At 36.7% G+C, this 15,372-nt stretch overlaps 1 protein-coding gene across 1 annotated transcript in view; it reads left to right on the top strand.

The window, feature by feature from the left end:
• DEUP1 (deuterosome assembly protein 1) overlaps window positions 1-15,372 on the top strand; it is a 104,370-nt gene that overhangs the window by 28,225 nt on the left and 60,773 nt on the right. Inside the window, exons 3-5 of the mRNA XM_010357360.2 lie at window positions 5,591-5,762; window positions 7,173-7,268; window positions 14,640-14,774. Of these exons, the coding sequence (XP_010355662.1) occupies window positions 5,591-5,762; window positions 7,173-7,268; window positions 14,640-14,774 (403 nt within the window). The remainder of the gene's footprint in view (window positions 1-5,590; window positions 5,763-7,172; window positions 7,269-14,639; window positions 14,775-15,372) is intronic.

The raw sequence follows: 15,372 nt of genomic DNA, 5'->3' as shown, positions 1-15,372 counted from the left end.
GTACAGAGTGGTGAAGAAAAAAATCTCTAGGAGCAATAGAAGGAAATAAAAATATTTGTGGAAATAAATAAAGATCACCCAAATGAAAACAACTGAAGGTATTTATTTATTCAGAACTTGCTATACCAAGGGAATCACCCACTATCACTTGCATTTGGCAGAGACTCAAAGGGAGGCAGAGGAGTGGGAAAGCTTTAAGGTAAAAAAAAGGGAGAAGGGTTCAGGTGTGCCCTCATTGGAGGGAGCTGGCATGTAGAGTCTCGAGACAGAATAACTAAAAGTGAGGATTGTTTTGAGGAGTATATTTGACTTTCTCTGGTTTGTTCTGAGTTGGAAGTGGGAACAGAAATTAGGGAAGATGGCAGTCAGTGATCAAGCCCTGACCATTAGGGGACAATTGCTGCAGATTTTGTGGCTTGGCTTTCTGGACTGGTTGTGTTGTTGCAGAAATTATGGGTCAGAGTCTACTGTCATATGGTCTGATTATTGTCCATTCATATATTCAGTCTCTAATATTGAACACTGACAAAAGAAGACTAGAAGTGCAGTCAAAACTGTATTTGTCACACTGATGACTGTATTCAAGTACTTTAAAATCTACTGTGTTGAAAAGGCATTTGTCCTGAATGGTCTCAGTGGAATCACTGAGATCAAATTAGGACCAATGGATGGAAAACTTCTTCAATATAAAAAAGATCTGTCTAAAACACATTGTCTAGCTACAATCTCAGACAGTGGTTACCTCTTAAGGGAAGAATTCAGACCTAGGCTGGATAACTTCTTAGCAGTGATATTGAAATACAGGTCACAAACTTTGGAATGCATCAGAATCACTTGATGCTTTTGTTACTGATGCAGAATCTTAGGGTCTGTCCTAGACCTGCTGATTCTGATCAGTAGTGTATGATAGATGATTCTGTTAAGAAATATTTGTAGAGGGGCCAGGTGCGGTGGCTCACACCTGTAACCCCAGAACTTTGGGAGGCCAAAGCGGGTGGATCACCTGAGGTCAGAAGTTTGAGACCAGCCTAGCCAACATGATGAAACCCTGTCTCTACTAAAAATACAAAAAAAAAAAAAAATCAGCCAGATATGGTGGCACGTGCCTGTAGTCCCAGCTACTTGGAAGGCTGAGGCCAGAGAATCGTTTCAACCTGGGAGGCAGAGGTGCTAATAAGCCAAGATTGTGCCACTGCACTCGAGCCTGGGCAACAGAGCGAGACTCCATCTAAAAAAAATTATATATAATCATATTTAATAATTTTAATATAAAATACATATTTTTCATAATATATTTTATATATTATATATACATATATAATACATACATATATAAATATATATATATTTATAGAGGAATGCAAACACTGGATGGGTAGTTGGGGTAGTTGGACTAGTTGACTTGTAAGAGTTTTTCCATCCTGAGAGTCTAACATTCTAACTTTTGCATAGCATAACCATAACCAGGAAATAAACCATTCACTGAACAATATTGATTGAGTAGATTACATTATGTCCAGACTCTACTGTAGGCCTGTATTTTAACTTTCTTAGCATGGTACATTCTTACATGCCAAAAGTTAGCAATTAAAGGAACTCATTCATTCTTCAGAGATTTATTGAGCATCTACTGTGTGCTACAGTAATATACTAGGCTCTGGTGAGATGGTGATGAACCAGACTGATACAGTTCTTTTTTCCTAGAGCTTACATTGACATAGTCCTTTTTCTTCAGAGCGGAAAAAATAGACAAAAATCTATTTACCGTACAGGGTGGTACATGTTGTCATGAAAAAGAAAAACGGTGTGAAACCACCAGGCCATAGTTCTATTCTTTTCCCCTATATGATAATTCCAATTAAAATTCAATCTTCAATTGAGTTATTTATAGAGGAATTAGTATACATCCTTTTGTCAGATTTATTTTAGGTTTTAAGTAAAAATTGAAAGCCTCTGGGCCTAACATTCCTCCAGGAATGCTAGGAGAAGACTTCAGAATGGCACTTTGTACTTAAAACCTCTCTGATGTCAAAACTGGTAAATATCATATTGAATAAACCAAAGGAGCATCTTCTGTTTGGGTTGATTCTGGATATATTTGAAAATGATTCTGGAAATTCTCAATTCTTTGGATTTTAATACCTGTTTCTAACCTTATTGTAATGGAGCAAATTTGTACTGTATTTTTCAAGCATGTTCTTATTCAAAACACTGTGTCTTTTGCTGTGTGGTATACAGGAAGACACATTAAATGGGAAGCAGCTGCCTAGGATCTAGTTCTGGCTCTTCCATTAATTAGCTGTGTGACCTTGGGCCTCTCTGAGCCTGAGTTTTATCAAAATGCTAAATGATCCTTAATTACCTCTAAAATTCTGATTTAGTGAAACTAAATGGAGGAAATGCTGTCATGTTGCACCTGCCTGTCCCTCCTGTCTTCCTCCCAGCTACACAAATACATTGGAAGCCTCATTACCACCATTGAAATGGATGCTGAAATAACTTGCTTTTCTAATCTGGACATTTGTATATTCCTTAGGCTGAAGTGTAAGGCCTCAATACCTACCTGCTAATCCAGTCTGAGTGACTGGACTCACGCCAGCTCCCTGGAGAATGCTTCAGCTTCTTTGAAAAAGAACTCTGTAGTGAGAGCACTTACCAATCTGTCTTCTTAACAACAGTAGCTATAATCCTAGCTGTTATACTAAGCATTTTGTTTGATACTCAATAAACCCTCCCAGACCCCAGATATTACAATGTATATGAGTAATAGTAACCTCACACTCTAAAGACTTGCAGTATCTCTCCAAACCTGCCTGCCTTAGTTTGTTTTCATGCTGCTGATAAAGATGTACCTGAGACTGAGAAGAAAAAGAGATTTAATTGAACTTACAGTTCTACATAGCTGGGGAGGCCTCAGATTCATGGCAAGAGGTGGAAGGCACTTCTTACATGGTGGAGGCAAGAGAAAATGAGGAAGAAGCAAAAGCAGAAACCCCCGATAAACCCTTCAGGTTTTGTGAGACTTATTCGCTGTCAGGAGAATGGCATGAGAAAGACTGCCCTCCATGATTCAATTACCTGCCCCTGGGTCTCTTCCACAACACATGGGAATTCTGGGCGATCAATTCAAGTTGAGAGCCAAACCATATCATTCCAACCCTGGCCCCTCCAAATCTCATATCCTCACATTTCAAAACCAATCAAGTTCCCAACAGTCCCCCAAAGATTTAACTCATTTCATCATTAACCCAAAAATCCACAGTCCAAAGTCTCATCTGAGACAAGGCAAGTCCCTTCTACCTATGAGCCTGTAAGATCAAACAAAGCTAGTTACTTCATACATATAATGGGGGTACAAGTAATTGGGTAAATGCAGCCATTCCAAATGGGAGAAACTGGCCAAAACAGGGGTTACAGACCCCATGCATGTTTGAAATCCAGCAGGGCAATCAAATCTTAAAGCTCCAAAATGATCTCCTTTGACTTCAGGTCTCACATCCAGGTCATGCTGATGCAAAAGGTGGGTTCCCATGGTCTTGGGGAGCTCTGCCCCCATGGCTTTACAGGGCACAGCCTCCCTCCAGGCTGCTTTCACAGACTGGCGTTGAGTGTCTGTGGCTTTTCCAGGTGCACAGTGCAAGTTGTTGTTGGATCTACCATTCTGGGGTCTGGAGGACAGTGGAACTCTTCTCACAGCTCCAATAGGCAGTGCCTCAGTAGGGACTCTGTGTCGGTGCTCCCACCCCACATTTCCCTTCTGCCCTGCCCTAGCAGAGGTTCTCCATGAGGGCCCTACCCCTGAAGCAAACTTCTGCCTGGGCATCCAGGCATTTCCGTATATCTTCTGAAATCTAGGCAGAGGTTCCCAAACCTCAATTCTTGACTTCTGTGCACCTGAAGGTTCAACACCATGTGAAAGCTGCCAATGCTTGGGGCTTCTACCCTCTGAAGCCACAGCCCAAGCTCTACATTGGCCCCTTTCAGCCATGGCTGGAGCAGTTGGGACACAGGACACCAAATCCCTAGGCTGCACACAGCACAGGGGCCCTGGGCCTGACCCATGAAACCACTTTTTCTTCCTGGGCCTCTGGGCCTGTGATGGGGGGGTGCTGCTGTGAAGGTTTCTGACAAGTCCTGGGGACATTTTCCCCATGGTTTGGGAGATTAACATCAGGCTCCTTGCTACTTATGCAAATTTCTGCAGCTGATTTGAATTTGTCCTCAAAAAATGGGTTTTTCTTTTCTACTGCATCATCAGGCAGCAAATTTTCTGAACTTTTATGCTCTGTTTCACTTTTAAAAATGAATGCCTTTAACAGCACTCAAGTCACCTCTTGAATGCTTTGCTGCTTAGAAATTTCTTCTGCCAGATACCCTAAATCATCTCTCTCAAGTTCAAAGTTCCACAAATCTCTAGGTCAGAGGCAAAATGCCTCTAGTATCTTTGATAAAACATAACAAGAGTCACCTTTACTCCAGTTCCCAAAAAGTTCCTTATCTCCATCTGGGACCACCTCAGCCTGGACCTTATTGTTCATATCACTATCAGCATTTTTGTCAAAGCCATTCAACAAGTCTCTAGGAGGTTCCAAAATTTCTCACATTTTTCTGTCTTCTTCTGAGCCCTCTGAACTGTTCCAACCTCTGCCTGTTACCCAGTTCCAAAGTTGCTTCCACATTTTCAGTTATCTTTTCAGCAACTGCCCACTCTACTGGTATCAATTTACTGTATTAGTCTGTTTTCACACTGCTAATAAAGACATACCCGAGATTGGGAAGAAAAAGAGGTTTAATTGGACTTTCAGTTCCATGTGGCTTGGGAGGCCTCAGAATCATGGTGGGAGCCCAAAAGCACTTCTTACATGATGGAGGCAAGAGAAAATGAGGAAGAAGCAAAAGCAGAAACCCCTGATAAATTCATCAGATTTCATGAGACTTAGTCATTATCACGAGAATAGCACAGGAAAGACCGGCCCCATGATCCAATTACCTTCCCCTGGGTTCCTCCCATAACACATGGGAATTCTGGGAGATACAATTCAAGTTGAGATTTTGGTGGGGACACAGCCAAACCATATCACTGCCTGATCAAATTCCTTAGAAACAAAAACCAGCCATATCATGCCAAATTCCTCTCCTTGAGGAGCCATACTATAGCCCAGTTGGTACCCTTGAATCTGGTCCTACCTAGCCCAGGCTTGCTCTTCTATCCTTAACAGACATGAATGATATCCCAGTCTGCCTCTGTCAAACCTTCTGAAGTTATGATAGAGATAGGTACATGTATGCCTATATGGAAGAGCATTGATCCTGAAGCTAAGTCTTGTAATTTTTCCTAATTAGCATATTCCTTAGAATCAGCCTACTCTAAAAAATGTTATTTTAAAAAATTAAGTATATATACACTGTTAGCTCTGAAATTCGCTTTATTAATTTTAAAATTTAACCTTCAGCTTTTGAACTTATTCCCATTTAAATAATTGAACAATTTCAGGAAATAATGATCAAGCTATGCAGAGCAATGTAATAATTTTTCTTGCCCTCACATTTTACTACCTTAAAATGTATTTTACTTTCCTACAATTGCCAGAACTTCTCCTTGTGAGGCTGAGCTTCAGGAATTAATGGAACAAATTGACATCATGGTAAGCAACAAAAAAATGGACTGGGAAAGAAAGATGCGGGCTTTGGAGACACGATTAGATCTTCGGGATCAAGAATTGGCAAATGCACAAACTTGTTTGGATCAGAAAGGTCAAGAGGTACTGAATACATATGTTAACAAATTGCTAATTCATCAGATTGTTATACATAGTATTCTATCAGAATATATTTTTATTATACATACTTTTTATCAGGCATCAGCAACAGCCTTTATTGCTTGAAATTCTGTCAGCAAATTATAGGCTAAATGTATTATATCAAATAAGTGACAATCAGAACCTAAATCCATAGATATTTGCTGATAGAGACAGATATGTAGTGTCAATGCCATCTGTAAAAGTAAGCAAATATTTAACATATATGTAAAATATTGTTTGCAAGTAAAGACGTAAGTACGTTTGCTGCTGTAGAAACAAAGAAGTAGTCATCAAAACTGTGGACAAGGCAGAGTTCAGTAACATTTGCTTCTTTGAATATGCTGGAAAAAATAGAAGTAACATGTCAAAAATTGATTATAGGACAAAGGAGAAAAGAGTTTGGTAAAGGAGTGTGTGTGTATACCTGGGACATCCACTTAAGAGGAGTTCCCTCAGTCCCTCTAGGCTGCTCACTGCCAAGCTGGTGGTCATAAAAGAATATATGAGTGCTCTCGGGCCTGTGAAGAAGTTCAGGAAAATCATACGTTTTATCTAATGTGGACTTCGTGTCTATGAATTTTTCTTTTGGAAAAAGAAATGTTTAAGAGAAATGTTTGCTAGTTATATACTATAACAAAAACATCATTAGTTAACTTGTTCATCAGCCATTTTTCTACCTTTATTGACTTCTCAGTGGAACCTAGTTTTTGGCGTAGTTAACTATATTATTGTTTGGCATAGGTAACTTAGTTATTGGCATCTAGTTTTCCTTCACAGTAGAGGTAGGTCATCAGACATGGCATATGCATTCTTCTTCTTCTGGCTTTTATATGTATACTGACACAGATATGTAAGCAAGTGCCTCATCTGCCTTTTAAACAGACAAATTATATAAGCCAAATCCTTAGGAACTGCTCTTAGACAATTTTCTTTTTCTTTTTAATGTATTACTTGTTACAAAAATGTAACAATTATTTCATAATACCACTAAAACAGAGATCCTCTTGAAGGTAATGGAGAAAACACAAAAGCTGAATTATATTGGTAGAGGTTTTGCCTGAGTAATGATGACATAGCCTCCCAAAAGGACAATGCAAAGTAAATTCTAACCCTGAATTTTAAATGTGATGATGATAAGGATCTTTTGTTAAACATCCGTACTGTCCTAATGTGTACCTTGTGGAATAGTGCTAGCAGTGTTTGGTTTTTGTGAATTTAATTATTGATAGCTATTTTAAGAAGTGCAGTACAAATATTTACTCTTGGTTTGGTACAGCCATTTTATTTGAATTGTTCTTTTCTTTTGCACATTTTCTGATTTTGTCAGGCAAAATTTAGAAAAAGCAAAATTAAATTTTATTCTTCACGCAGGTAGGGTTGCTTCGACAGAAATTGGACAGTCTGGAAAAATGTAATTTAGCAATGACTCAGAATTATGAAGGACAACTACAAAGCCTAAAGGCTCAAGTAAGAAAATATTATAATTTAATATCACACATTTTGATATGTTTTTGACCTATAGAGTTGTGTTAATTTTATTTAAACTAATTGTTTTTAGTATAAATAAATGTTCTTGTGTTTTAATTATAAGCTTGGTCGTGTCTTTCCCTGTTTTATATGCATTGATTTTGTCTCTTACTAGATTGTTGGCTTGCTATACCTTCTGTACCTCTGTTAGCACAGTACTAGACAAATGGCTTTCTGTTTCTCAAGAGACTTGTTGATGAATTAAATGACAATTAGCTCACAAAAAAATAATTTTGTGAGCAACAACAACAAAAAAATTATCTTTTGTGGTTATTCCTATCTAATAAAGATGTTCTCAATTCTGTGATAATTTAAAATATGGAAGTTTGCGATTATGAAATAGATAATTGAAAGAATAAAACTGGTCTTTATTGCCTTATTACTGGTAGCACTGTTTCTTACATGATAGTGCTTCTTCATATGTATTGAGGATACAGATTTCTTTTTCACTTAACCCTGTATCTTCACACAAAGAAGGCAACCAAAATGCTATATCTTTGCTTAACTTAGTGAATGAATCAATGGGAAATATGGTTTGATTATGAAATTTTACTTTACAACCAACTTTTTTTGGAGTACAAATATTTCACATATGATAATTTAGTTAAAGGAGCCTAAAGTAGTTAATGATCCTTTTAAAATACCTTTTAGGGAGGTAACTAAGCCATTAAGAATGGAATATGAAACATTTGATGCCACTTAACAGATGCTTTTACAAGACTACTTCTTAGTCTACCTAAACATTTTGCCTACAGTTCAAGTAACTGCCACTATATGGTAGCTTGAGTTATGAAATTATATATGGCTTTTACTAGCTTAGACTCTGAGCATTTAGCATGTAAGTCAACTCAACCTTTCTTTTTCTATGAAGATAAGGCTCTAAAACAACAACATAAACATTAAATCATTATATACTGGTCAATATAAATAAAGAGATCACAATCTGTAGTAGGTTTGAAATCTAGAAATACAGAAATCTAGAAATAAGTTAGGTGCCATCTCTAAGTTGTATTTAACCAGTTCAGTCACTGCTTTCCAAATCTTTCATTTCTGTTTGGGTATGTTTTCCTCTTGTTAAAAAGTTCTTGGCTTTGTTTACAGGCACCAAGCAGTCATTTAATATATGAATCCTTGCCATTTGATGCTTTGCAGTTCTATTTTATTATTTGGCTGATGGCTGGTTTTCAGTGCTAACCAAAAAATATCTTTATGGTAACTTCATAAAAATTTGTTCTATGGAAAACACTGTGAGTTTAGGAAATGCTGTTTAAGCTAATGCTGGCCAAGTTAAGACTCCTCCCCTCCTGGAGATTAAGGGTACACATTAGCATATTACAGGCCATAAGAAGTCCTGCCTTAAACAAACTGATTTAGCCTTTCCATTCCATCATGTTCCAAAGATATTGGACAATGGAGCTCTCCTTTATTTATTTATTTAAGCTAAAACCTAATACTACTGTAAACAGGGGTTTCATGGAATACACTGGGAGTGCTACATTATTGTTGAGAGCCACCTGTTTTCACTGCAGTTTTCTGCTTCTCTTTTTCTCTAGTTAAAAGAAAAGGAGGAAGAAAGGGAAGGAGAGCAAAGGAGAAGGAAGAGGAAAGTAGGGAAAAAGAGAGAAAAAGAAAAGTACTATGTACTTGATTTGCTTTGCATAAAGCTAGTAATATGCTGTTTTTCTAAGCAGAAAATGGTATCTTGTGGCTAATACGCTTTTGTTGCTGCCAGCTCACTCTGCAGGTTCCTCCTTTGAAATTTCTGGTTTATTTACAATTTCATTTTCCTGAAACATCTTAAGGATACACTTTACCACACTGTGCCTTGAATAACTCAACTCTGTCAAAGCTTCCTTTTAGAAATTGCTTTCCTTTTAAAAAGGAGTTATTTTTTTCCTTCTAACCATTATAAAACTATAATTTTAAATACATATATTTGAGGCTTTTGCTTCTGGAATAGATATACTCTTCCCTATCCTCCTACTAAATTAGACATCATTTATATAATAAGATTCTGAGAAGTGGAGAGAAGAGACAGATTGGCTAAGGACCTTAGGACTCAAAGAATGTCACAATAGTGAGTTCCCTAGGATTTGTTTTTGCCTCATATATCTCAGACTGAGTAACACAGAAGCAGGCAACCCAGTTATGCCAATGGGTGCAAACAAACAAAAAGAGCCCCAAGGAAAGTCTGCTGTCTCCATCCAAAATTCCAGAAGAGAGACAGCCTAGCAAGATAATACACTTTTAGATAACAACCTCTCTACTCCAGCCTCATAAAACGAAAGAAAGAAGAAAGATAAGAAAGAAAGAAAGAAAGAAAGAAAGGAACGAAGAAAGAAAGAACGAAAGAATGAAGGAAGGAAGGAAGGAATGAAGGAAGGAAGGAAGGAAGGAAGGAAGGAAGGAAGGAAGGAAGGAAGGAACGGAAGGCAGGAAGGAAGGGAGGAAAGAGGGATGGGAGGGAGGAGGGAGGGAAAGAAAGAGAAAGAGAGAAAGAGAAGGAAGGAAGGAAGGAAGGAAGGAAGGAAGGAAGGAAGGAAGGAAGGAAGGAAGGAAGGAAGGAAGGAAGGAAGAAAGAAAGAAAGGGAAAGAAAGAAAACAAACTGCAGCCCCACTGCCACCTACAAAGGCTTAGTGGAAAAACCTAGATTTCTGCCTTCACTAAGCTGTAACAAGGTAACCCTGGCCCTCTTTCCTGGGTAGTGTCTGGGAAGACTGAATGGAGAACCAGGACTTTCATCCTCACTAGATATTAACAAGGCCCTCATCAACCCATGGTGATGGTGGAGAGCTTGGACTTCTACACCTACCTGGTGGTAAGGAGGCACCCCTCCCTCTCCAGTCTCGGGTGTTATTATAGGAAGGCTGTTGAGGAGTCACCACTGCTTAGTGGTGACAAGTTCACCCACCCCCACTATAGTATCACTGAAGGCCATGTGAGAATAGTTACGCCGGGGCGCGGTGGCTCAAGCCTGTAATCCCAGCATTTTGGGAAGCCGAGACGGGTGGATCGCTAGGTCAGGAGATCGAGACCATCCTGGCTAACACGGTGAAACCCCGTCTCTACTAAAAAAATACAAAAAACTAGCCGGGCGAGGTGGCGGGCGCCTGTGGTCCCAGCTGCTCGGGAGGCTGAGGCAGGAGAATGGCGGGAACCCGGGAGGCGGAGCTTGCAGTGAGCTGAGATCCGGCCACTGCACTCCAGCCTGGGCAACAGAGCGGGACTCCGTCTTAAAAAAAAAAATAAAAGAGAGAATAGTTACAAGGCACCCATGACCCTTCAATCAAAGTGTATCAGTGAAAGACTAGTGGGGAGCCTGAACTCCCACTTGGAATCAGCAGTAATAAGGAGCACCTCCCACTGGATACCAACTGAAGCCAAGTGAAGACCTGGACATCCACTATCTCCTGGCAGTAATGGAGTGGCACTCCAATTTTCCCTTCCAGAAATTGTCAGAGGAGGACTGCTAAAACACAATATTTGAATAAAATCCAGAGTCTCAAAACACAATACACAAAAATGTCCAGGTATCAATAAAAATCATTCATTATAGAAAGAACCAAGAAGATCTCAACTTGAATAAGAAAAGACACTCAACAGATGCCGAGGCCAAGATGACACACATTAGAATTATCTGATTTTAAAGCAGCTGTTATAAAAATATTTCAATGAACTATTACAAATATGGCTTGAAATAAATGAAAAATTATAAAGCTTTGGCAAATAAATAATATAAAGAACCAATTAGAAATTTTATAACTGAAAACTATAATAACCAAATTTAAAAACTCAATGGAGGGACTTAAAAGCAGAATGAAGAGGAGAGAAGGAAAAGAATCAGCTCGAAGATAATACAATAGAAACTACCCAATCTGAACAACAGAGAGAAAGAGTAAAAGAAAATGAACCTTGGGAACATGTAGTATGGCAACAAGCAATTTAAAATTTATATCATTAGAGAATCCAGAAGGAGAGGAGAAAGATGGGGAGGGTGAAAAAGCATTCAGAGAAATAATGGTTGAAAAGTTACAAAACTTAGCCAAAAAAAAAAAAGGTAAACCTACAGATTGAAAAGCTGAGTGAACTTCAAACAGGATAAATCAAAAGACAGCTGTGTTAAGACACATCATAGTCAAAGTTCTGAAAACCAAAAGACAAAGAAAAAAATCTTGGAAGCAGCAAGAGAGAAATGAAACCTTACCTATAGGGAAAACCAATTCTGATAATGGTGGCTTTCTCTCTGGAAATGATGGAGGCTTTCAAGTGCTGAAAGAACAGAGCTTTCAACCCAGAATTCTAGGTCTGGCAAAAACACCCTTCAGGAATGAAGAGGAAATTAAAACATTCTCAAAGGAAGGAAAACTAAAAGCATTTGTTGCTGGCAGACCTACCCTAAAAGAATGGCTAAAGGAAGGTCTCGTAACAGAAAAGAAATGATTAAAAAGGAATCTTAAGACATCAGCGAAGAAGTAAAAACACCAAAAAGAGTAAAAAACATGAAGGGAAATGCAATAGACTCTCCTTATCCTCTTGTATTTTCTAAATTTTTTGATAGCAAAAAATTATAACCATGTCTAATATGGTTTTCAGTATACCTACAGGAAACACTAAGATAATGGTGTTATAAATGGAACAGAGTAAAAGAACATAAAGGAAAGTAAGATTTCTACACTTGAACTGGAAAGATGTCAAACACCAATAGACTGTGATTAATTATGTAAATACAGTGTAATGCCTAGAGCAACCACTAAAAAAGATCTACAAAGAGATATACTCAAAAACACTATAGATAAAATGGATTCTAAAATAATGCTTATGTAATTCACAAGAAGACAAGAAAGTGAAAATAGAGAAACCAAAACCTAGAGAACAAACAGGAAGCAAAAAAAGGCTTAAGCCATGACATATCAATAATTACATTAAATAGAAATGGCCTAAATACACCAACTGAAAGACAGAGATTGACAATAAATAAAAAAATGACAAACTCACTTCAAATATAACTGTATAGGCAAGTTGAAATTAAAAAGATGGAGAAATATACCATGCAAATATTAATAGAAAGAAAGCAGAAGTGGTGCCAAGATAATTCAATACAGAAAGATTAGTCTCTTCTACAAATGGTGCAATGACAAGAGGATATCCTTATGCAAAGGAACTAAGATGGACCCCTACCTTAAACCATAGACAAAAATTAACTCAAAATGGATCAAAGATCCAAATGTAAAACCTAAATCTAAAAATCTCTTAGAAGAAACCATAGGAGTAAATCTTCATAACCTTGGATTAGGCAATGGTTTCTTAGATATGGCACCAAAAGCACAAGCAACAAAAAGTTAGATAAATTTGATGTCATTAAAATTTTAAAACTTTTATGCTTCGAAGGACACCATCAAGAAACTAAAAAGACACCCATCAATGGGGAGAAAACATTTGCAAACCATATATTTGATAAGGGACTGGTATCTAGAATATATGAATAACTTACTAATTGATAATAAAAAGACAGATGACCAAATTTTAAAATGAATAAATATTTGAATAGATATTTATCCAAAGCAGATATACGAATGGCCAATAAGCACATAAAAATGCTTAACATCATTAGTCATTAGGTATATGGAAACCAAAACCACAATATCCATTCACATCCACTAGGATGGTTATAATAAAAAGGATAGAAAACAACAAGTGTTGGTGAGGATATGGAGACGTTGGAACCCAATGCATTGTGAATGGGAATGGAAAATGGTGCAGACATTTTGGAAGACAATTTGGCTGTTCTTCAAAAACTTAAAGTTACCATAAGATCCAACAATTCCACTCCTAGGTATATACCCAAGAGAAAGTAAAACATATATCTACACAAAAACTTCTATGTAAGTGTTCACAGCAGCATTATTTATAATATCTCAAAGTGGAAACAACCCACATTTCTATCAGTTGATGAATGGATAAACAAAATGTAGTGTATTTATGCAATGGAATATTATTCAGGTGAATTTTATAGCAGGTGAATTATATCTCAATTTAAAATTATGAGGAAAAAAGCAGAAGTGGCTACTTTAATATCTGATAAAGTAGACATCATTGTTCGTAGCATTATTTACAGTAGGCAAAAACTGGAAAAAATCAAAATGTCTCAGTATATGAATGGTTAAACAAACTGATACATTTATACCATGGAATATGATTCAGCACTAAAAAGGAATCCACTGTTGATTTATGCATGGATCTCACATTAAGCTGAGTGAAAAAAATACAATCTCAAAAGTTAATGTGCTGTATGATTTCTTTTTATAACATTCTCAAAATTATAGAGATGGAAAACAAATTAGTGGTTTTCAGTGATTAGGGGTTGGGGGATGAGGGGATTAAGTGTGATTCTAAAGGGATAGCATGAGGGACATCTTTGTGGTGACAGAATAGTTCTATATCTTGGTTGTGGTTGTAGTCAGATAAATCTATATAAGTGATAAAATGGCAGAGAACTATATACATATATTGATCCAATTTCAATTTCCTGGGTTTGATGTACTGTAGTTCAATAAGATGTAAATATTGGGGGAAACTAGGTGAAGAGAACCTGAGACCTCAGTAATAACTTTGGAACTTCTTGTAAACTTGTAATTATTTTAAAATAAAATGTGTAAATAAGACACATTTGAAAGCAGATACATGAGTATAGAAATTTCCTCACAAATGTTCATAAATATGCTATTTTGAATCTACCATTTGAATGTAGAACAGGAAATGGAAAAAACAATACAAAGTTGTAAAAAGAATTATCAGTAAGAAAAATATTAGATCAATTTTGATATTAAAATTTATTTAAATGTATCCACATGAATAAGTGGTTTATGTTACGTACATCTTTTAAATTAATATATATTCTGTTTTCTTAAATAAGGTATAAGCTAGTTATTTTGTAGATTGAGTTACTGGATTTAAAATTGTTAACACAAGATGGCACTAACTAAAAGTAAGAAAAAACTTGTTTTTTAAAAAAATTGTCAGCTTTACTGCGTATGATTAAAACAAAATTGAACAAGCCATTTATCAAGTGAATCATTGTTTAACTGTGCAGTTAATGAAGTCTCGAGTTTACATGAAAGCTGAATTGTGTTCAGCTTCAATAATTTAGTTTTAATAACTGGTTCTGTCTTCACTAATTGAAACATTTAAGCTTTACTGCACTTTCTAATCATGACTTAAATTTTCAAAGAGGTACACAGGAAAAGAGATAGTGAAATCAGGTTAGAAATAATTGGTAATAGTAAAATGTTAACATTTTCTGTGATTTACAGTTTTCCAAACTAACAAATAGCTTTGAAAAACTGAGATTACATCAGATGAAACAAAACAAAGTTCCACGAAAAGAATTACCACACCTTAAAGAAGAATTACCCTTTGAACTGAGCAATTTGAACCAGAAATTAGAGGTGAGATATATTATCTTAGATTCTTTATGTGTATTAAAGATTGATCCCTGTTGTTGTGGGCTGTTTGTCTCTAGTGTCCACAATGGTGTCTTCAGTTGTGGTAATAAACACTATTACAAACTAACTTCTCATTGAATATATTTTCTTAGTGCACTTTCCCTTCAGGCACTTAGTGAATTAAAACATCACTTTGATGTATACATCTTTACTATATAACAGCATTTTGGGAGAGAAAAAAGAAAAGAGCCAAAAAGTCAAATGAAACTCCAGCTGTTGAGTAAAATTGAAGGACACCCATGGGGTCAGTTAAAGTGAATATCTAATAAATCTTTTAATGGCCATTTAGCTGTTAGGTACTTAAATCCCAGTGAAGCCTCATCACAGTTTTTAAAACAGGGCTTGAAGTTTCATGTTTTTTTTTTCTTTAAAGGCATAGTGTCACTCCAATTCAATTGCCCCATAGCACTCAGAATTTCTAAAATTTTGGTCTCTAAAAAAAATTCACTATGTCCTCATAACTGTATATATCTACTATGTACCCACAAAAATTAAAAACAAAAAACTTTAAAAATTCACTATGTCATTGATGCACTTATTC

The sequence above is a fragment of the Rhinopithecus roxellana genome, chromosome 15 (assembly GCF_007565055.1).
Source record: "Rhinopithecus roxellana isolate Shanxi Qingling chromosome 15, ASM756505v1, whole genome shotgun sequence".
NCBI lineage: Eukaryota > Metazoa > Chordata > Mammalia > Primates > Cercopithecidae > Rhinopithecus > Rhinopithecus roxellana.
This window is presented reverse-complemented; position numbering and strand designations above follow the sequence as displayed.